The 24,011-nt window shown below is 40.1% G+C and overlaps 1 protein-coding gene across 1 annotated transcript; it reads right to left on the bottom strand.

Annotated features, from left to right (window-relative positions):
- Positions 1-1,170: 1,170 nt before the first annotated feature.
- LOC137392851 (collagen alpha-1(IX) chain-like) lies at positions 1,171-23,038 on the bottom strand. The gene is made up of 28 exons (XM_068079184.1): positions 22,885-23,038; positions 22,609-22,696; positions 22,388-22,456; positions 21,959-22,094; positions 17,886-18,114; positions 16,615-16,788; positions 15,633-15,782; positions 15,282-15,542; positions 15,012-15,188; positions 14,466-14,582; positions 14,160-14,219; positions 13,885-14,046; positions 12,032-12,085; positions 11,301-11,408; positions 9,985-10,035; positions 9,716-9,769; positions 8,760-8,813; positions 7,567-7,620; positions 6,653-6,706; positions 6,445-6,498; positions 6,221-6,355; positions 5,787-5,819; positions 5,596-5,673; positions 5,352-5,498; positions 3,253-3,307; positions 2,429-2,530; positions 2,025-2,297; positions 1,171-1,609 (listed from the first exon to the last, which is right to left on the bottom strand). The coding sequence occupies exons 2-28, from the start codon at positions 22,673-22,675 to the stop codon at positions 1,536-1,538; spliced, it is 2,982 nt and encodes a 993-aa protein (XP_067935285.1). The 5' UTR covers positions 22,676-22,696; positions 22,885-23,038; the 3' UTR covers positions 1,171-1,535.
- Positions 23,039-24,011: the final 973 nt, after the last annotated feature.

The raw sequence follows: 24,011 nt of genomic DNA, 5'->3' as shown, positions 1-24,011 counted from the left end.
CATCGAACTCTTTATATGCCATCACAACATAGGACTTGTTATTCATCGAACTCTTTATATGCCATCACAACATAGGACTTGTTATTCATCGAACTCTTTATATGCCATCACAACATGGGACTTGTTATTCATCGAACTCTTTATATGCCATCACAACATAGGACTTGTTATTCATCGAACTCTTTATATGCCATCACAACATAGGACTTGTTATTCATCAAACTCTTTATATGCCATCACAACATGGGACTTGTTATTCATCGAACTCTTTATATGCCATCACAACATGGGACTTGTTATTCATCGAACTCTTTATATGCCATCACAACATAGGACTTGTTATTCGTCGAACTCTTTATATGCCATCACAACATAGGACTTGTTATTCATCAAACTCTTTATATGCCATCACAACATGGGACTTGTTATTCATCGAACTCTTTATATGCCATCACAACATAGGACTTGTTATTCATCGAACTCTTTATATGCCATCACAACATAGGACTTGTTATTCATCAAACTCTTTATATGCCATCACAACATGGGACTTGTTATTCATCGAACTCTTTATATGCCATCACAACATGGGACTTGTTATTCATCGAACTCTTTATATGCCATCACAACATGGGACTTGTTATTTATCGAACTCTTTATATGCCATCACAACATAGGACTTGTTATTTATCAAACTCTTTATATGTCATCACAACATAGGACTTGTTATTCATCGAACTCTTTATATGCCATCACAACATAGGACTTGTTATTCATCGAACTCTTTATATGCCATCACAACATAGGACTTGAGGGCCCCATGAAGAGCAGAAGGCTCTATTTCATGAACAATTCTAATCAGTACTGAGCTTCATTTTTATATATCTTCAAGTGTGTGTGAACAATATTTCAATCCACAAACTAATTCAACAATATATTGGCGTGTCAGATGAATCTCTCCCCTTTCTTCAATAATTAACACACGGCGTTGATTTATGCTTTGGATACACATGACCAGCTGTACACGGCAAATGTTTCTCCGGTGTAGTTATAGTAGTAAACTACAAGACTATCTCTTACTTATATATATTTGTCTCAACAAACAGCTTATATCAAAGTGTGAAATTCTGTACAAAAGCTTTGCCCGGCTGAAAAGTAAGAAATATTGGAGAGGCATTTAATGAGTTATATTGGTCTGTAGCAGGTGTAGCAGGTGCCCATATCTATACAAAAATACCACTAACATATAGAATAGATGCCAAGTCAGACGGCAAACGCTACATCTGTTGATCTGTTGCTAAGGAAATTCGAGTGTTGAACTAATGAGTATTAACAAAGCAGGTACTTGTACCTGAACAAGATGGAGAAGTGAACCAAAAATAGCTGACTGGTGGAAATATTGACTGCCTCTACTGTCTAAACTATTCTCCTTTAAGTACTAGTTTGCTACGTTCACATATTTTATAATTATTTTTCATGTATTTTACAAAATGTAGGATTGATGCTTGACTCAAGATAAGAAACAGTCGCCAAAACTAGCCCTTTGAACCACTTAATCGGGGTGCGGACTGTACTCCTCCGTTACAACCCGCGCAGTAGCCAGGTGGACCTACAAGCAGAACAGAGAACGTTGTTGAAGCAACCATCAAGGTGAATATGTGCCTAACAGACTGCTGGCTAGACAGACAGACAAACAGACGGACAAGCAGACCACGAGTAGCTTACATGTACATTGTAAGTATTTCAGAGCATAAGAAAAAGCTGAACTGTTAATAGAAAGTTGAGAGACTGTGTACTAAACACACGAGGTGTTCAATGATCAATGACCTCACTTTTCTTTACCAGCCAATAATAATGCTAGTTAGTATTTGCTTATGTAAGTATGTGGGCAAGTCAAACATGCGCCATGGTGTCATTTAAACAAGTTATTCAGTGGCAGCAATAGATTTGCTTCAGATAGAGAGTAACCCCACCCTGAATTGCGCTGATGTGCGAAAACATAACAAAAAAGGTTATAGGCCTACCTTGTTTGCCTGTCATCCCAATTGGTCCAATTTCGCCCCTCATGCCACGAGGTCCAAGGTCGCCCTGAGGACCAGGTAAACCAATGCCAGGTGGTCCTTGTACTCCTTGTAAACCGGGTGCACCAACAGGACCCTCTTTACCAATGCCCTCTGGCCCTCTTGGGCCCATCTCTCCGGTGTCACCCTTTGCGCCAGCTGGTCCTTGAGGTCCTGGAGCTCCAGGCATTCCCATAAAACCCATTTCTCCTGGTAAACCTCGGCTACCCTTTTCTCCTGCAAGCATGAATAGTTATTGTATAAGTACCACAAGCAATGACTGTCTGGAAAGGGCTGTACAGCTCAACATGAGGGGATAACTCAGCCTTGCAATACGTTGGTTCTTTATGTAAAAATGAAAATCCTACCTGTCAAACCTTGTGGACCAGGCTCTCCAGGCACTCCAGGGAAACCAGCTCCTGGTGGACCCTGTGGACCTTGTAACCTAGCTGTGAGATCTTCTATTTGCTCTGTAATAGTAGAATACACATCGTGTTTTGCTTTGCGTCAGAGAACCGAGGTACAGTTTTAGTCACGAATGCTTCTACTCGGGTACAAAACTGCGCTAACAACATCATCTTTTGTTGCAAACTGGCCGTGACAAGACGAGGACATTTAAAAAAAAAAAATGAAGATCTTTTCAAAGTGATGAGAATAAAATAGTGAGAAGAGGCAGTCACTGAGTGGGTAGAGAGTCACTGAGTGGGTAGAGAGTCAACGAGTGGGTAGAGAGTCAACGAGTGGGTAGAGAGTCACTGAATGGGTAGAGAGTCACTGAGTGAATGCAAGCAAGAGTGAGTGCGCAGTGACGGAGTGCACACACATGCAGATAGGTATGTATCGAGTTGAAGTCAAGGCCTACCCTTCACCCCTCCCACTTACACACAAACAATTGATGAGCGAAACAGAGTTAATGAGTAACAAGCCGTGCCAACTGGTTTCTACACATTTTTGCAATTAACCACCATTGACAAGTCTCCTATTCAATGAATTTCCTGCGCCCTTGACGCCTTGCGTGTCATATACACTTGTCAATATTTACGGCTATTGTTGCGTTCTACATTGGGAACGTATTAACTACACGTAGATTGATGAGAAAAGCCTTTTGAGTTTATCCTTTTTGCTGCTGAGAATGTGTTTAAATGTTTGGAATGTGAGATATGAGAGTACTGTAGTAATAGACTTGGCTTACCTCGGAGAACCTGAGCGCAGATGGCCCTTACTTCATTCACAGACACGGCCTCACCCTAAATAAAGTCATACAAAATGAAACATACAGACCACTAACAAGGCTATCTACAATGCTTATTGAATGCAAAAGTTCTTCAGAGCCAAGGAGCGTACCAATAGTATTGCTAACAACCTTGACCTCGTTAACTTGACCTTGTATTTACCTAAATTTGTAGAGAGCGAAACATGCAGAGTTTAAGCTGTTGACATTCTAATTGTTATTATTATTGTTATTGTTAAACATTAGAAAAAAAGCGGGAAAGAAAGAGGACAATAAGGAGAGAGGAGAGTTTAAAATGCCCCGCCTGGCACACGAAGTAAGTAATTACCATTATTATCTATCTGATTCGCTATTAATAATATTATCATTGACATCGTTATTATTACAAAAATTATCAATGAGTGTTTATCTGACTTACATTATAAATACCAGCAAAATTCCCTACGTTGCACGGGTAATAAAAAACAGCTTATAAACATTAAATTACCTACATTATCTTCAGACTACATTATCTGCAACTGTTTATAAGATGTTTTTATTACTATTCAACTAGTGAGGCCAGCTGGTAATCGGTACGTGTGACAATAATTTTAACCGATGTAAGGAATATCTTCACCATTATTGATTACTGCGCTCAGTTGAACACAAAGTCTAATGGATAAGCTTGACACCTCTAGAACTGGAGGCTCCGAGATCAAATCCTTTGCAAAATGCATTTTTCGTTACTAAAACCTTATCGCTATAACTGGACAGTCCACAGACACTGAGATTTATATATAAATACTAGCCAAATTCCCGGCGTTGCATGGGTATTAAAAACAGCGTATAAACAGTGGCAGGTAGTGTAGTTGTTTGCCACTTGCCATTAACCTGGCACATCACCAACGGCTACTATCCGTGTTGCTAAACTTACTAATAAGAGCCGCGAGAGCAAGCTTAGAGCGTTGCATAATACAGAGTGCTATGCATATTTTAGCTGACATAACGACTCATATTGCTTAATGAATCATGGCATCTCGTGAAGCTTATTTGGTAAGAATAACGCCGAGTTATTGAGAGATTCCCAGATCAAATCCAGCACGAACCAAAACTTTCCTTCATAGTTTTTAATAGCTATAGCTGGACACACCGCACGACAGACTTTGAGATTTATATAAATAGATTAAAGCTGATATATAAATGTCAGATATTTGGGAATTTTACTCGCAAAATGAAAACCCAATAACAATTTGACAATTTCTCATGATAGTATAACAGCTGTTTCCAATGCCCCACATTTTGCACTGAGTTCAAATCACAAATCAGCAGATGGGATAGAAAAGGTCTTCTAGCTACGAGCCATGCATGCAAACTCTCGAGGTGGTGAATGAAAAATTTTACCTCAAACTGCCAAGAATATAAGCAAAGAATGTTGAACAATGAGAGACAATGACCTCTTCTCTATGCTCATCTGTATGCTCTGTATACAATTATCACTAGATCTCAACAATGCTCATGTTAAAAGCATTTCAAGGATCGATCGAGCATGAGACAACTCTCAAATAGCGTGCACTCTAGATAGACTGCTGAAGAAGCCTGTAGTGTGTTTGAGCGAGGCTTGTGCACTGAATGCCCACCATTCACGCTTAGCTAATGCAATCAATCAATAAAAAGGCACGACACAACCACCAAAAACATGAGGTGCAAACAATTGCGGAGTGATCCACAAACATTGAGAGCGGGTGGTCTCCTACTTCGACCTCGTATGCCGCCAGCTTGGTGACTGCTTAAGAAACAGGCCACAAGGATCTCTGAGCGGCATGCCAGTGAACAATAAACGGAGAAGAAGTATTGCGCAAATGAAGAGGCCAAGCCAGAGCAGGTGCAGCAATTAACGTCTCCTGCTGAGTAATCAATTATGCTAGTTTCTCTCAAAAACTTCCGCTCAGTTTCTTCGTGACAATTAGGGCTTCGAAAACGTCTGCCCATTTCTTAATAAATTTTATTAAAAACTTGAAAGTTGTTCTAAATCATGCAAGCCTCTCTGTCAGCACTCTGAAAAGCATAGCTGTTCTACTTACAGGCAAACCAGGAAGGCCCGGTGGTCCCGCTTGACCAGGGAAACCTCGTTGTCCGCTGGCTCCGGGTGGACCTGGCATACCATTAACGCCGGCGGCACCAGATGGGCCAGGAAGACCACGCATACCTGAGGGTCCTCTTTCGCCATTCTAAAATAACAGCAGTTAGAAAGTCACCGAGCTTTAGTGTGTCTTGCGCTAAAAAAGCAAGTTGAATGGCGCTAGTAAAAATCTTGTAATACATTACCATGCCAGCAGGTCCTCGAGGTCCTGTTGGTCCCTGTGGTCCCATAGGACCCTCGATAAGTTGGCCACTCTCTGTCAGCTACAAACACAATTCGGTGCATTAAGCTTTAGACAATGCACAAGAGCTTTGTAGTATTTCCTAATGGCACAAATTCTACTGATGCATGTCGGCAGATACCTGAATATACTTACAATTGCGGGAGGTCCAGGAGGGCCAGGTGGTCCCTACAACAAAATAAATTATTTAGCATATGTTTGGCGATGGCAGACTTAAGTATTAACACCTGATCGAGTAACGAGTTAAGATTTGAAACAATCTAACCTGCCATGACATCAGCCATGTTCATTTAAAATGTCTGAATGCCAGTCTGCTGCGGCAGACAGTAGCAAGTGCGATAGACAGTAGCAAGTGCCTATCAATTCCTTTCACCCCTATTAAAATGCAATTATAATTATAAAACAAAAGATGAGGCTTGCGGTTTGTTGTAAGTAATTAGGCGTGAGTGGAGGCCTGTTCTTAGACTCTTGCTAATACCTATGTAAAGATGTTTGCCAACAGCTAATTAAAGCAATTGTTCTCTACCAAAAATACACAAACAACTAATATTAGGTTAAGGAGGCTTTACCTGTGGCCCGGTAGCTCCTTCTTGTCCACGGGGTCCTTGCAATCCAGTTGGTCCCGGAAATCCCATCACACCGGCTACTCCATCTTTACCTGGTGGTCCTACCATTCCTGGATTTCCGATAGCTCCTTGCTCTCCCTATTCGATGTCATGAAATTAGTTTTCAAATGAATAAATGTTGTTGCTGCAATTGCATTAAAGTAACTCGCTAAAAGTACTAATCTTACCCTTTCTCCATCAAGGCCTGGAATACCGGGAGCTCCTGGAGGTCCAATTCGACCCTGTCAAATCACCAAATAGTTAGCATCAAACAGGTGTTTGGTCTTATCAGAGTAAAATATACAATTTTTAAAATTGTTTTCCAAGTACTCTGTCTGTGGAGCCAGTAAGCTAGGGCAGCGTCGTTACTTCTAACATATACTACAACACACTTACAGTCCTTCCTGGAAGACCTCTGTCTCCTGAAACTCCTGCTTCTCCTTTTGGTCCCTAAAACCATTCGTAATATTACCAACTATGCAACAGTTCTTGGTCACATGCTTTCTATTACATGTTACTAGCGTCTGAGTGACTGCGAGTTTAAATCAGTCTCGATTGCGGCATCGGCATCGAAACAGCGCCTGAAGCGCTATACAACCAGAGGTGAGCTCACTAAACCAATTGCGAGTAAGATGTGTCTAGAAGATGCACGCTTTGCTGTTAAAAACAAATATTGTGGCGAGTAATTGGATTTGATGCTAGCTGATTATTTATAAGAAGCTGCCTGCCGAAGGGTCTACCAGGTGTGAGCTCGACACAATAGGATTAGCTCCCTCTTGGCTAAAAACAATCTTGAAGATTGTGATTGAATCATGTTTGTATTGGATTAGGAAGAAAATAGCAGTTCGCTTGAAGATGCTTATCAATGACTCGAAACTATGAAGGACAAACGAAGTTGTGCGCCCCGACTTGTGATGGCAGCAGCTCGATCAAACTGCCACGATTATAAGAGAGCTTGCATTATTCATAGTGGGCGATGCAGGCTCTACTCATAGCGGGTAATGCAAGCACTACTCATAGTGAGTAATGCAGACACTACTCATAGTGGGTATTGCATGCGGTAATCTGAGTTGACAGTGTTTGCAATACTTGAAAAGCAAACAGTACCCACATTCGTCAAGCGGCCAGAGTCAAGTGAAAGCCAATACAACGGGAGTGAAAGTTTTGACGAAGGTGAATTATGGCATTTAACGGTAAAGGAATTTTCATTAATAAAAGTTGTATCGCCCAATCAGCAATAAAAGTATAAAAAGGTTGTTCTATTCATCTCATCCTGAAGGCTGGCAAATGGTAAGTGGATAGGAACTCACCGATGCACCTATTTGTCCAGGCTCTCCTCTTGGTCCCATGAATCCAGGCAAACCCTAACAGAAACATGGTTTTCATTGAAATGGTTTGAACAGGTTCTTGAAACTGACAGGAGCACATGCGCATACCGCAATAAAATGACTACGAGTTTAAAGCTCAGTTGTGTGGGTACACCTCAGCTCACTCGTTAAATAGATATCAAAAGTGATTTGGTGAACGTGATGGGATGAGGCAGAGGGCAGAGGCTGAGTCAGCGTAATGCCGCTACGCGTATCAACTTACACTCTAGGTGGTCTTATCAACCTACTCTAATCAGCGTCTCTCATCTACTTTTTTCTGCATAGCTTACATAAGAATGAATAGGATTCTAAAATAGTTCAACAGATGAAACCGATCAAATCAACCGATCAACTGATGTCATCAATTCATGGAAACATCTCAGCCCTTTGCACCCTTATCTAAATAAACAGTCTGGGAAAACACTGTGGCTTTGATTCCACAGCTTCCCACATTTACTGACAGCGGCCTCAGGCCAACTGTTAGATCATTCCAATCCAAAATTCTCTGACACAAGGACAGCCATTTTGTGACTTTAGCTACAGAAAGTTCTAGAAAGCTCAAGTAGCCTAAGCGAGGTCAAGTATTCTTAATTACCAGCACCCCCACTCCCCCTATTCTCTTAATACATCGTTTTCCTGTTTGGGCAAGCCACTACTTTTGTTCATGGTTCCTTTGCCTACATGTTTATTTAGTTGGCTGGACTAGCTATGTTACTATTTGAATTTTAGGGATTGCTGACCCCGCTGACACGTTATCTGCAGCGACAGCTACAGTTATACAGTATACTCAACAACATGCATCCTCCCTGCTGTTAAATGCACTAGCCAAAAGCTACAAGCTGAACCCGTGCAGGAGTAGTGGCAAAACCAAGACCACACAACACAGAGATGAGATAGATTTGTAGAACCCAGACGAGGGAGAATACCTAGTTAAGAATTGTTAGGACAGCCAGAGATTTCCTGTGGCCATCAAAGTGTTCACTAACTTCACAGTTTTTAATCACAGAAGTCACCAGAGATGGATTGGTAGAATAAAACCCTAAACGACAAGCTGTTTTGATAAGTCTTCTACATTTACCGCATGCAAAGGCGTGTAAGAGGTTTAGTGGGGTTTGGTAAAAGGAAGACGCACTTACAGGGTCTCCTGTAGTACCCATAGGGCCCTGAGCACCGGGCAGTCCCATTGCACCCTGTAACAGTAAACAGAAGGCTAGAGCGACTCACCATCTTCTGGTATGCCGGGGCATCCATTTGGTATCGCTGGGGAGCATCCAATAGGAGCCCATCTATAGGAGCATTCTCCCCACTCGCAAACATTAGTCCTCCGAGCTCTCGTTCCTGCAAGGAACCTCTCTTACTGCCTGGTTTGTCATCATAGTTCTTGCTTCTATGTCTCTGTCTGTGACGGTTTGTTGATGATGACTTCTTGCGAGGCAGGAAGGATGACTTGGCAGGAAGACACAAGTCTCCATACACTACAGTTTCCCATGCCCAGTTGAATCTACAAGATTTCTTAACTCCACTCGAAACACTCTCTGTGTAGGCATGTCGCCCAGAGTCTCCGGATGCCACATTCAAAGTTTGTATAAGAATTAGGAGCACCAAAACATCCTTCCGCATGTACATTTCACCCCTCCACAGTCATAATAACGCTCTGACACAAAATATCATAAACTATCTCAGATGTTTAGTGCAAGCTTTAGTTCTTTGATGATCGAAATACACAAAAGGTTTCACACCTATGAATGCTTATGAATGTCAGAATGCTTGGTGCACACGATGCCGCAGTAATGCTGTAATGCCGTGTCTGTCTTTTTATGCTGCATAATAGTCCACTACTATATACATTCTCAAAGCACTCTCGCATCCTACATCTCATTCATGCCATTGGCTAGCGCTAGCCAATGCCACACTTTCCTTGTCAGATTAGTGCAATCAAAGGTTTCTCCCAAATCAAATATTGAGAAATAACAACTCGCTACCGGTTAATAAAATGTTTTCCCTAGAGCATAGCTTTGAGGATTATGAAATATTCAGAAGGGCTATTGTAAATGAATCAACTCTTGCTAAGGAAGACAAGTACGATACTAACCATTGGTCCTACTTCACCTGGTGCTCCTGGAGCCCCTATTGGTCCCATCGGTCCCTAAAAATGAAAAATGCATCTTATGACTTACTCTCATCTGTTTTAAGGTAAAACTAAAGTATTTTTTGAATGTGAACTTATAGAATATAATTCATACATTTCAGTAAAACTGCATTGACTCATATGTGTTTGCTGTTTTGGTGACTCTTTTTCTTGCAAGTCATAAAGCCATAAACTTGACCGAGAAAATCATTCTTTTAGTAGTTTGTACTTACAGTGGCGCCGGCAGGTCCTGTAATGCTCCTGCCGTCAGGTCCAGGAGGTCCCTAAAAGAATGACAGGCCAATTAAGCGGAACTAAGATGACACATTGGTAAATGAGCGCATGATACTGGCACACACGCCTACCGACTGCCTCGATTTCATACCAACGCACTTGCTGTTTGTATCTACCCAATACCAACGCACTTACTGTTTGTATGTACCCAATACCAACGCACTTACTGTTTGTATCTACCCAATACCAACGCACTTACTGTTTGTATCTACCCAATACCAACGCACTTACTGTTTGTATCTACCCAATACCAACGCACTTACTGTTTGTATCTACCCAATACCAACGCACTTACTGTTTGTATCTACCCATTACCAACGCACTTACTGTTTGTATCTACCCAATACCAACACACTTACTGTTTGTATCTACCCAATACCAACACACTTACTGTTTGTATCTACCCAATACCAACACACTTACTGTTTGTATCTACTCAATACCCACACACTTCAGGCTCACCATGCACCATGAAGGCTTACAGGAAGAGCTGAGTGAGGAAGCAGCAATATATGGCAATGTCAGGTGGTGGCAGCTGCAGCAGGTGAAAACTGAGCTGGCTAGGACAAGAATCAGACATATGAAATGATAATGGAAGTTTAAGAGAGAGAAGCACAGAGGGGAAGAGATGGCGTGGGAGGAGAGAAGGATGAAAGAGAGAAGCAGAGGAAGTGAGGGCATGGGTTGGTAGAAGGGTTAGGGTAATGATCCGCTGATTGGAATGCTCATGAGCACTCGTATGCCGAGTAGCTATTAAGGGCCCCAACAATCTTACCGATTATTAATTTAAAAGATAATCACAAGATATGCAGGTCTTTGTTAATATTGCAAATAACTTTGTGTAAACAACAAGCTCTCTCTCAGATATATATTAGAGATAAGCCAGTTCATTCACAGAGGCTTAACGAGACCCATTCTCACCAGATGACACCCCATCCTTCAAGTCTGCAAACGTCTCTCTTCACTCTGTTTACGCAAACACAAAACAGGGGCGGTCACCGATGGACAATATTAAACATGCAAATAGATGAGCAGAAAAAAATTGGATGTGGGAGGTTAGAGCAGTATGGCTTCCTGTCCAATTAGCCCGAGAATAAAAAAGATGATGGAGAGATAGAATTGAAATGTTGACATGAAGCCAGTCAAGAGGGAATTCTTGTGGATCTGATACTATCTCTTCTCTTCATCATCATATTTGCATAATTAGCGTTGCAACTGGCATTGTTAGTCTGCACACGATGCTTAAACTACACACCTCTGGACCGGCAATCCCTTGTGCTCCTTTAGCTCCTGGAAGCCCCATATCTCCTTGTATTCCTTGGGCACCAGGCAGGCCTGGGGTACCTTGAGGACCTGTTTTACCCTAGAAAGCAACCATATTCATTAGCAGTAGCAATCGAGATAAAGAAAGTAGATACAGCAGCAGAGATAGTAGATATATCAGCAGAGATAGTAGATATATCATCAGAGTAGATATATCAGCAGAGATAGTAGATATATCAGCAGAGATAGTAGATATATCAGCAGAGCTAGTACCTAGATATATCAGCAGAGATAGTAGATATATCAGTAGAGATAGTAGATATATCAGCAGAGATAGCATATATACCAGCAGAGATAGTAAATATATCAGCAGAGATAATAGATACATCAGCAGAGATAGTAGATATATCAGCAGAGATAGCAGATATATTAGCAGAGATAGTAGATATATCATCAGGGATAGCAGATATATCAGCAGAGATAGTAGATATATCAGCAGATATAGTACCTAGATATATCAGTAGAGATAGTAGATATATCATCAGAGATAGTAGATATATCAACAGAGATAGTAGATATATCAGCAGAGCCAATAGATATATCAGCAGAGATAGTAAATATATCAGCAGAGATAGTAGATATAGTAGAGGAACAGGTAACACCAATGAATGCAGTAATATCTTTGTTAATAGCGCGACACTATGGAAGAATGGTGGTACTCACAGGAGCTCCAACTGCACCGTCTTCTCCCCTTTGACCTTTGTTGCCCTGCATGCCCTAAAACACATGGTAAAGACCTCTTGCCACATAGTCAGCACTGCTAGAAACATAATATGCAGGATAGATAATAGAAATATGATCATAAAATTAAGCGTTTGTTAATAAAACAGAAAGTCTGGTGACTTTTTAACACACGTCGAGACACAGATGTAGTATGTGGTCTTAACAACAACCATATCTGCGCCATTTTTAGCAATACTTGGTTGTCCGCTAATCATCGACTATAATATATTGATGTTAACTGTAACTGTCATCGCTTTATCCTACAGAATGCCATAGTAACGAAAGAAATTCTACATTAAGCCGATTTTGTGCGTGCCGGAGATTTTTCATTGCAGAACCACAAGTCCATGCCAAGATTTGCAAGTAGAAGCTTTTCACCACCCTGCAGATTTCTAGCCATTAACAGAAGTTTTAAGTCATGATAAATTGTCACACATTTGGTAGGAGACATCAATCACACGCATGATACAGCACCGCCAATGTAATGTCCAATATGCGATGCATTGCAGTTTCAATAAGTTACACTTTATGCAATCAGGCTGGCCTATGGTCACCTCAACATACAGATTTCCTTGCTAAGGCATAAAAATACTTCTATCGGCATCTGAAATAGTTTGCTTCCTCATCGCTTGAATAATATTGAGCAGAATTTCATACCTTTTTATTTCTAGTTTTTAGAATCTTGGAAGACCGGAGGACTAGTGAGAGTGGTTGGAGTTGTGACAAAGAAAAGAAGACAACTCTTTCCTTAACGTTTAAACAAAAGCTTGTGGATAAACGTGAACAAATTCTGCATTAATTTATTAAGAAATTTGTGTTCCTGTCTGGTAGTTGTTGTGAGGAGAAAAATGAAAGTGATGCGGAGAAAAGAAATTCTGAAATGAAATCAAGTGGAAAGGCTAAACTAAATACCTAAAAATACAATATGATAACTTTCAAAACAAAAAGATAAATATGTAATATTAATAAAATGTTCCCATAGTCTAGAGTAGAGTTTACCGTGTCTCTACCATCATACCCTGTACATCTCTTAAGATACTAAGGCTACACATGTCTTCATCTGATGAGATACTAAGGCTACATGTGTCTTCACATCTTATAGCCATATTAATTTGATTCCTAAGATATACAATGTAATTTATTTTTCTTGCATTCACTTTTACATACATTTTTTAGTATATTTGTTTGGATGATGAATAAGACATTCAATGTATCCTTATATAACGATGTTTGCTTAAACATAGCGCAATTTTGACAACCGCAAAAGTAGTAGAAATGAATGAGCCTGTTTGTCAAGGTTAAACTGTGCTTACACCTTATGAACTGCGCATGTCAAGGTTAAACTGTACTTACACCTTATGAACTGCGTATGTCAAGGTTAAACTCTACTTACACCTTATGAACTGCGTATGTCAAGGTTAAACTCTACTTACACCTAATGAACTGCGTATGTCAAGGTTAAACTCTACTTACACCTTATGAACTGCGTATGTCAAGGTTAAACTCTACTTACACCTTATGAACTGCGTATGTCAAGGTTAGACTCTACTTACACCTTATGAACTGCGTATGTCAAGGTTAAACTCTACTTACACCTTATGAACTGCGTATGTCAAGGTTAGACTCTACTTACACCTAATGAACTGCGTATGTCAAGGTTAGACTCTACTTACACCTTATGAACTGCGTATGTCAAGGTTAGACTCTACTTACACCTTATGAACTGCATATATCAAGGTTAGACCTACTTAAACCTTAACTACAAGTAAAAAAAGGTTTAAGTTATCACTTACTGGTGGTCCACTGGCACCTTGGAACCCTCTGGCTCCTTGCCTCCCTACTGCACCAGGACTTCCATTATCTCCTTTCATACCAGTAGCTCCTTTGTGTCCAGCAAGACCTTTTGGACCTGGCTCTCCCACCATTCCTGGTGCTCCAGTTAGTCCTCGCTCTCCCTAAGAGAAGGTAATACTAATACAGAGGTCGTATCCAGAAGAACTGGGGAGAGCGCTTACGGACCAACCAACAGAAGACTTGTATTAATAAATAGAGCGTATTAAACACTTACCGGTGGTCCGGGTCTAGCAGCCCTCGCTTGGCTAGCAGGAGCAGGTTGCCCAGGTGGCCCCTATAACAAATAATGGATCGTGTACGCTATATAGTGTGAAGGTGTGAAGATAAATCCACCAGATTACTTTCCAATTTACACACCACTAGACTCAGTTTTTTTTGTCTAACAATATCTTTGGGAAGTTTCCGGTATGCAAGTGCTGATACTTGGGTATTACCATTCAGTACCCGCTGAATAGCAAGAGGAAACAAGCTTTGATATTTTGTTTAAACATGATTGTTGCGAATTAGTGCTATGGTATACCTGTGGGCCTGGGTTTCCAGTGGGTCCAATTAAACCCATAGGTCCTGTTGAACCGATAGAACCTTGTGGACCTGTAGGACCAGGAGGGCCAACTTTACCTTCAGGTCCACGATCTCCCTACAAGGTAAATGAACACAAATGCTACTATTACATACAACTATTCGTGATGGAATGGGCAGGTGATTGATGTAATGGGCAGGTAGTTGACGTAATGGGCAGGTGGTTGATGTAATGGGCAGGTGATTGATGCAATGGGCAGGTGATTGATGCAATGGGCAGGTGGTTGATGCAATGGGCAGGTGATTGATGCAATGGGCAGGTGGTTGATGTAATGGGCAGGTAGTTGACGTAATGGGCAGGTGATTGATGCAATGGGCAGGTGATTGATGCAATGGGCAGGTGATTGACGTAATGGGCAGGTGATTGATGCAATGGGCAGGTGATTGATGCAATGGGCAGGTGATTGATGCAATGGGCAGGTGATTGATGCAATGGGCATGTGATTGAAGAAAGCATATCCAGCACTTCATTATTCAGGCTACTTACCTTTTCACCAGATGGTCCATCTAAACCGTTAGCTCCAGGAGGGCCACCTCTGCCTTCTGGTCCTCTTGGGCCTTCTGGTCCCATTATACCCATAGGCCCAGGCTCTCCTGGTGAACCTACACCTGCTTTGCCGGGAGCTCCGGGCATGCCCTCTACTCCCATTTCTCCAGGCATTCCCTATGCATATGGAATGAAGTTGTTTCAGCTCATTTAATTAACAATGTTAGTTTGATGACTGATCTATAAGAGAAACAGAAACACTTGACCCACCATTGGTCCGGGTTGACCCTCAGGTCCTCTTTCACCAGGAGGTCCTTGCAATCCTTGTGAACCAAAGTCTCCAGGAGGTCCTTGATCTCCTCGTGCTCCTGGGTTACCTGGAGCACCAACTGCACCAGGTGCACCTGGTGGTCCTTGTTCTCCGGTTTTTCCATCATATCCATCTCTGCCATCTTGGCCGGGTCGTCCAGCTGCACCAGTAGCACCTCTGTCGCCCTTTGGTCCATCAAATCCAGTCGCTCCTCTCTCTCCCTATAAAAATAGTAATGAAATTTGAGGCACGATATAAAAGCTTATCAAGTTGGCTACAAATGAGGCAATTAGGGCGAGAGAGAAACTCACAGGGTAACCTTGTGGACCCTGGGGACCAGCGGGACATTGCTCCTGACAAGGCTCTATATCAGGGCCATCTTGAATAGGAGGTATTTCCAGGCAGGTTTCCTTTGCAGCCAGGTAAGGATCGCAGTGAATAACCAGCCATTGGATGTCAATCTGCAAAATATAGAACTGATAAAGTTGCTAGAAATTTAACTTAGCATTTTCATCGCCACCTAATAATAGTACAAGGATTTGGGAGGTTAACTCTATGATCTTATAACTTACAACTATTAACTAATAATGACACAATTTCAAAGGCTATTTCTATGATGTGCAAGGGTTTGAGAGGTGAACTCTATGAGATGACAACTCCTAACTAATAGAACAAGGGTTTGAGAGGTGAACTCTACAATGTGACAATTTCTAACTAATGGTGCAAGTGTTTGCGAGGTTACCTCTGCGATGTGACAACTCCTAACTACATGCAATTGTGCAAGTAATTGAGAGGCTATCTCTACGATGTGACAACTACTAACTAGTAGTGCACGGGTTTGAGAAATTAGCTCTATGATGTGACCACTACTAACTAGTAGTGCAAGGGTTTGAAAGGTTACCTCTATGATGTGACCACTACTAACTAGTAGTGCAAGGGTTTGAGGGTTTGAAAGGTTACAACTCTATGAGATGACAACTCCTAACTAATAGAACAAGGGTTTGAGAGGTGAACTCTACAATGTGACAATTTCTAACTAATGGTGCAAGTGTTTGAGAGGTTAACTCTGCGATGTGACAACTCCTAACTAATTGTGCAAGTGTTTGAGAGGCTATCTCTATGATGTGACAACTACTAATTAGTAGTGCACAGGTCTGAGAGTGTAACTCTATGATGTGACAACTACTAACTAGTAGTGCAAGTGTTTGAGAGACTATATCTGTGATGGCTCAGCTTTTTAGCATCAATAAAATGCTCTGCAAACATTCAAATAGCCTGCCAAGTTTGGCCTACCTCTGTTGACTTGTCACGGTCATTCAGGGCAAGATATACATTTCCGTTTGTGCCTATTTGACTGCGAACATCCTGCCCCCATTGTGCCTCAGCAACCTGCACACAGTCTAGGTACAACACGATCTTGTCATCGAGAAAGCTCATGCTGATCTTGTGCCAGTTCAGATCAAAGACCTGCAACAGACCATAACACCAACTTGGAAGCAGCTATATGATATTAGTAGACAGTCTAAAGTAAGTATTTGTATATGGTACAACTTATGATAATATGGTTTTGTACATAATACAACATTCAGAGTACATAGTACAACAGACAGTATTATATATATGTTTGTGAGCAAAATGTAATAGTAACTATATGATAACTGTATGATACACATGTATGAGCAAATATGTGTACCTATATGCAGTCACTTAAATGCCATAATAGGCATGTATATTATATGTACATATGCATGTACATTTTAGTGCAATATCTTATTTAATAAATGTACATATAGGAAAGCATTAGTATTTGAATGAAATGAGCATAACCCTTAATTATATAAATAAATTTATGTATCTATGTGAGCATGTATGTAAGCATGTATGTAAGCAGATATGTAAGCATGTATGTAAGCATGTATGTAAGTACATATGTGAGCACGTATGTAAGCATGTATGTAAGCATGTATGTAAGCATGTATGTAAGCATGTATATGAGCATGTATGTAAGCATGTATGTGAGGATGTATGTAAGTACATATGTGAGCACGTATGTAAGCATGTATGTGAGGATGTATGTAAGCACATATGTAATCATGTATGTAAGCATGTATGTAAGCATGTATGTAAGCATGTATGTAAGCATGTGTGTAAGCATGTATGTAAGTACGTATGTAAGCACGTATGTAAGCACGTATGTGAGCACGTATGTAAGCATGTATGTAAGCATGTATGTAAGCATGTATGTAAGCATGTATGTAAGCATGTATGTAAGCATGTATGTAAGCATGTATGTAAGCATGAATGTAAGCACGTATGTAAGTACATATGTAAGCATGTATGTAAGCATGTATGTGAACAAGTACATATAGGTTCATAATACAATTCAAGGGTGCAAGTAGATGTGTAGCTCCTGTTACTGCGGACACATTACAGCGGACACATGCATAGGCTGTATGGCATAATATGTAAAAGCTTTACACCCACTATGATACACCAGACATGCATGTGTACACATAACAATATAATTGTATATCAGAGCCTTCAGGTATTCACAAAAGACTTACATCTTCAACGGCTCCTCCCCCAAACACAATGGTGACCAGTTCATAGTTATAATTCCTATAGACAACTTCTATCTGCTTTTCTCTGCCATTCATTCTGACAGAAAACTGTGGTTCCATGGCAAAATCATCGATGTGTATAATACTCCAGACTTCCCTCAAGTTAGTTTTTGACATTCGCAGAGTTGTACCAAAGCTGAATTCATTGGGCAAGCCATGAGGGAGAATATTCCTACAGCAATAAAATAGTTGTTGTTCAGCACATCAGAGAGTAGCCAGGGTTGTAAAAATTTAGTCAGCAGCCTCTACATGAGTGAGCAGTTACTCTCTCAGCTAGTAGAGTCACTCAATCAGCTAGTAGAGTCGCTCTATCAGCTAGTAGAGTCACTCTATTAGCTAGTAGAGTCACTCTATCAGCTAGGAGAGTCACTCTATCAGCTAGTAGAGTCACTCTATCAGCTAGTAGAGTCACTCTATTAGCTAGTAGAGTCACTTTATCAGCTAGTAGAGTCACTTTATTAGCTAGTAGAGTCACTTTATCAGCTAGTAGAGTCACTTTATCAGCTAGTAGAGTCACTTTATCAGCTAGTAGAGTTAGTCTATCAGCTAGTAGAATCACTCAATCAGCTAGTAGAATCACTCTATCAGCTAGTAGAGGTACTCTATCAGCTAGGAAAGTTACTCTATCAGCTAGGAGAGTCACTCTATTACCTGATAGAGTTGCTAAATCAGCTAGTAGAGTCACTCAATCAGCTAGTAGAGTCACTCTATCAGCTAGTAGAGTTACTCTATCAGCTAGTAGAGTCACTCAATCAGCTAGGAGAGTCACTCTATCAGCTAGTAGAGTCACTCTACTATCTAATAGAGTTGCTAAATCAGCTAGTAGAGTCACTTTATTAGCAAGTAGAGTTACTCTATGAGCTAGTAGAGTCACTCTATCAGCTAGTAGAACCACTCTATCAGTTAAGAGAGTCACTCTATCAGCTAGTAGAGTTACTCTATCAGCTAGTAGAGTCACTCAATCAGCTAGGAGAGTCACTCTGTCAGCTAGTAGAGTCACTCTATCAGCTAGTAGAGTCACTCTATCAGCTAGTAGAGTCACTCTATCAGCTAGTAGAGTCACTCTATCAGCTAGTAGAGTTACTCTATCAGTTTTTAGTGTCACTCTATCACACAGTAGAGTCACTTTAATAGCTAGTAGTCATTCTAAAAATGATCGACTAGTTAAGTAAGAGTAAAAACTGCTATGTTGATAGCCGTTATTAACCTTATGAACTTTGATATCTGCATTTGTTTCCATTATAGTACTTTCAAAAGTATTGTTATTAAAAATGTTGTGGTACTCATTTGACAAACATACCAAAACAAAACTATTTTGATTAGTTTAAAGTGTGGAAAATCATAATAACTTTTGGTTCTTTCTATTTTTAATCCTCACCTTGATTTGTCAACTTTTAAAAATGTTTCGCATGAATTATTCATAAGAAATGACTTCAGCACGATAATCTTGTCTTCACATCAAAACAATATTGTTGTGATAACCCGTTGCTAATGTCCTTCTTAGCAATGTTACCCTTAGGGAGTTTCTTCTGTTTAAGCCAAAGTTTGTAGAACTGTTTTTCTACCACAAGATTTAATACTGCGATAACGAGACAGAGGTTGTATTTAAGAACAGTATATTTAACGATCTACATGTATATTACGTAGTGAGAATGTATCATAAAATATGAGCGTAAGAGTATCAGTATGAATGTTTGAATGAAAAACTCCTCACAAACAAGATGGAGTTCCCTTATATAGGAGAGTATGACTTGCATAAAATATGTGTGGCATGAGTCAAACACAAGATACAAAAAGGTTGCAGAGTAATATTTACACAATTAATTATGTTCCAGGCGCACAGACAAAGATAAGCAAGCGGACGCGGACAAATCATTAGCGTAGTTGGAATGTTTATGGAGGCTGACACGAATGGTGACACAGACAGTCTTGTCAGCAAAAGATGTTGGTCTTGTAGTAGTTGTCAGATGTCAAATGATGAAATGTTATAGAAAAGTGTTACGTTCTTATCTTTTGTGTATAGTAAAATAACAACTTAATGTATAAAAGATATGTAGCTCTGACATGAGAGTTGTTCTGACATCGGTATGTGGAAACCGCAGCTAGGCCGAGGCGAGATGAAACTAGGTCATAGTCAAGATACAGGTATCTTACATTGTCTTGAGCTGTTTTTATTATAACCTTGTTAAACCTATGATGAAGTCTAACCTAATTATATGTTTTAAACATATTTCAAAAAATGGAAGTTATCAAATCGCCTAGAACTCTCAAGCTGTGAATGTATATGATTGACAGTCTTTCAGTTGAACATATTCATAGATGTGTTTGTTTATGGCGTAGAATGATAAGTATCGATATATGTCAGAGTAAACTAATAGGAGTAGACAACTCTTTGAGGCGTGACAGGTAACAATGATAAAATAAAACAACCTCTGCATAACAGTTAAACTGACTAAGCTAATTGTCATTTATTAGTTGCAGGTAAAATTTTGCCAATGTCTTGCTATTTCGCAGGTCCTTTTGCCAGTGAATTGAAATTTGACTTTTTCCAAACAATCCTTTAACCATAGTAACTATGGTTACAAAGAAAGGTAAGCAATGATGATAAACTGTTAGAGACAAATATAATTTCCTCAAACTTTTGTAGCCATTCTTATCAAAGTAACTTCAAACTTTTATTAGAATTATTTTAAATTAGAAGCTGAAATGCATCTGTAGAGACATCCGAGTGGGCAGTCAAAGGTTGAAGAGGCATCGGGTAACCTAATACTTATCCTTCTCTAATCAGCTAAAGGCTCACTCCCTATGCTTAAATTAAGAAAGGAAATGTTTAAAACAGTTTCTTAATTGCAAGCAGAGAGGTAGGAGAAGACTCAAGTATTCCATAAGACTGATATAAATACAAGTGGCGTAAAGGCTTCTCTCCATATCCTCAAAGTTCCCGTTTCCTTTCGTGATTTATCTTCTCATTTGCTCCACATTTTTAACCGATCGATCACGAGGTCAACTTTTTTACAGACTTGGTCAGCTGACTTAGCCAGCTGACTTGAAACTACTAAGATTAAAATAAGAGTTTGACAGCGCATAGCACCCACCTGAATACCATGATTACAGGCTTTGTTTTAGCATCGTCAATAACTGGTTTATGTTTGCTGAAGACTAGTAGTTAGGATATGTCATAGATGTAAGTAGTTAGGATATGACATACGTGCAAGTAGTTAGGATATGACATACGTGTAAGTTGTTAGGATATGACATACGTGTAAGTAGTTAGGATATGACATACGTGTAAGTAGTTAGGATATGACATATGTGTAAGTTGTTAGGATATGACATACATGTAAGTAGTTAGGATATGACATACATGTAAGTTGTTAGGATATGACATACATGTAAGTAGTTCCCATATTCCAGTTCATGAGACCGGATGATTGAGACACAATATAAAAATGGAAAACTTTTTCAGCAGTTTAAAAAATATTGATACTTTACAAGAGGGCTTTTGGAAAAAGTAGTTGTCTTCCCATGTTTCAAATAACAATGAAAATTAGCCAAACATAAAGTTGATCCTGGTGCCGTCAGTTTATTGAGTATTCCATAATGCTTCAGTCGTTAGGCATCACTGTTGACGTTGAGCACACTCGAGTACAATTTATAATAATATCTCCTAAATAAATCAGTAATATATTTCCTAAGTCGTTCTGCATATAATATTATGATATTCATATTTTATCACAAAGGCTTCGATATGTTCAGTTTTTGATGTAGTATTTAGAAGCGCTTTGATCGATTTGATTGATTAAATTAGCGTATGCAAGAATTCACCAGGGACGTACTTCATGCGCCTACACTAGTTCTTACAGGTTTTATGGCTCAGCCTATCAATTTATTCAAACTTTTCAATTCCTTCATTTCTAGAAAACCCTAAGAGAATTTTCATAACTCTCAAAGAATTCGGGCTGACAAGCAATGCAGGGTACTTTGAGCAGAGTTGACAAACCTGAATCTGTTCTTACCTTGTCGGTGAGAGTATATTGACTTTTTTGCTTAGTCTATATGCTTTCTGAAGAGAGTTGGATCCTTCTATAACTTTTACACCTGGAGGCATCTGGTCTACACTGTCGAGGCCATAAAGGGATATGAAGTCATAGGCTAAAAGATGTCAAGGAAACTGACGATAATCCACATGTACCTGCCTGAGGAGATCTCTATGCATATCACACATGTACCACACCCGTGTCATAGAAACATTATACAAGTATACATGTAAACACACCATAAATGTGTACATTATAGAAATGTAGTAAATGTAACAATCTGTGCGTGTACCATCTAACTCATATTATACTCAAATCATATCTTTGTATCCTAACGTGGTACTATCCTAAGAAGTAGATGAAACTTTGAGCAACTCAATACTCAAGCGATCAAAAGTGACGACTCACCCTTAATGTCGTGGTCTCCAGGCCCGTTGTTAACAGGACATGCGGGGCTAAATGCTATCCCAGAATCCCCTGTAATATTTCACTCAGTCATGTAAAATAACCTGTGAAACTACTTGGCACAAGTGAGCAACACATCAAAAACTTTAATAAGACAGGCAAGTATTGATGAATGCAACACAACACCGAGTAGGCGATGCAAGATGTAAAGGAGTTGTACTTACTTGTGCCCTGACCGGAGACAAGAGAAGTAAGACAGACACAGCTAAGCAGAGCGTGTGTCAAAGACATGACAACACCGTCACTCAACTCCTGGAATAAGTGAGACGCGAGGTGAGGAACAGGAAAGCTGTTACTAGCTGCATAAAAGGTGGTTGCACAGGCACCGGTTGTACAGACAGTGGTTCTACAAAGACTGCCTGTACTGACGTCGGTTGTTCAGACGCTAGTTTTACAAATGCTGCCTGTATAGATATACCATACACGCCGAATTTACTTACCACTTATGATGCTCCCTCAGAAGCCTGGCAAGGTGGCAACTCTTGCAGCCAGAATATCCAGACAGGAGAGTAGAGAGTCGGTACAAGAGAGTTGTTGTGCTTCCAAGCCCAGTCGCATATGTCTGATTTTTCTCAGGCGTTACGCTAGGACCCGTCTAACAGTCGGTTAGCCTCCGCCTTAACTTCCCTTAGGGGCGGAGAGTATCCCCCGAGAAAGTATGTAAAAGATGACTGCTGAGTCTATGACCATCTGAGTGTGATTAGAGAGAAGAGAATTCACATTACACTATCCTATTGTACTTCCTTCACAGCAGGTGCTTTGTATTTGAGTAGAATTGAGACATTCCCGTTCACAGGCCAGCAGAACAAAAAGATTTGTTAGCCGAGTTTGGGGGAAATAGGTGTGAGGCTGGTGAGTCTGCCTGCTAATGCATTGCACATGTTAAGGAATGCGAGCCATGTCGACCATGAGCTCCGTCTGCTCGCTAGTCTCACCGCCTCCTTACAAGACCACTTCACCAGCAACTCATTAAGAGTTACTGAAATAGGCAAGCTTATGGTGGAGAGCTCATAGTAGATCTTTATTCATCAAAAAATCAAAACTCTAATTGTTTAACTGCAGCGCCCATTTGTTCCAAGGAGGCGCATCAACAAATGCGCGTGAACATATTATGCTAAATGAAAAACAACTGTGAACACATCATATACATGGCATGCTAAGCTTGACATAGATTCAACCAACTTTCTTGAGACCCGCATACAACCTTGTTTATAAAGATAAATCAAGTCTCGATTGTAAGCCATGATTTTGGAACAAGCTGTCATCTAGCGCGTATGCCACCTTTGTACTATAGCGGTAAATACAGAGTTATGAAAATAATGAAAGAACCTTTCTTCTGAAGTTTCTGATCACGAAACTGCTATTTTGAGTTGTAATATACAATGCTCGATATGAGAGCTACAACATGTTATAATATACTATGAAGTTACATTAAAAGTTAATAATATACATGTAGTATGAGTTATGATAAATGTATACTAGGATATATAGCATAATAGTAAATTATAATATTACATCGTATAATAATTGTATCAATCTATAATATAATGCTGAAAAGAGCTAATTC

Source organism: Watersipora subatra, chromosome 4, assembly GCF_963576615.1.
Source record: "Watersipora subatra chromosome 4, tzWatSuba1.1, whole genome shotgun sequence".
Classification (NCBI taxonomy): domain Eukaryota; kingdom Metazoa; phylum Bryozoa; class Gymnolaemata; order Cheilostomatida; family Watersiporidae; genus Watersipora; species Watersipora subatra.
This window is presented reverse-complemented; position numbering and strand designations above follow the sequence as displayed.

Excerpts from the sequence above, each read along its gene's own strand:
- LOC137392851 (XM_068079184.1), bottom strand. The coding sequence starts at position 22,675 with ATGTCTTTGACACACGCTCTGCTTAGCTGTGTCTGTCTTACTTCTCTT. Across the intron at positions 15,783-16,614 it reads ACCGTGACAAGTCAACAGAG|ATTGACATCCAATGGCTGGT; the intron begins GTAGGCCAAACT and ends TATATTTTGCAG. Across the intron at positions 9,770-9,984 it reads CAGGACCTGCCGGCGCCACT|GGACCGATGGGACCAATAGG; the intron begins GTAAGTACAAAC and ends TTTCATTTTTAG.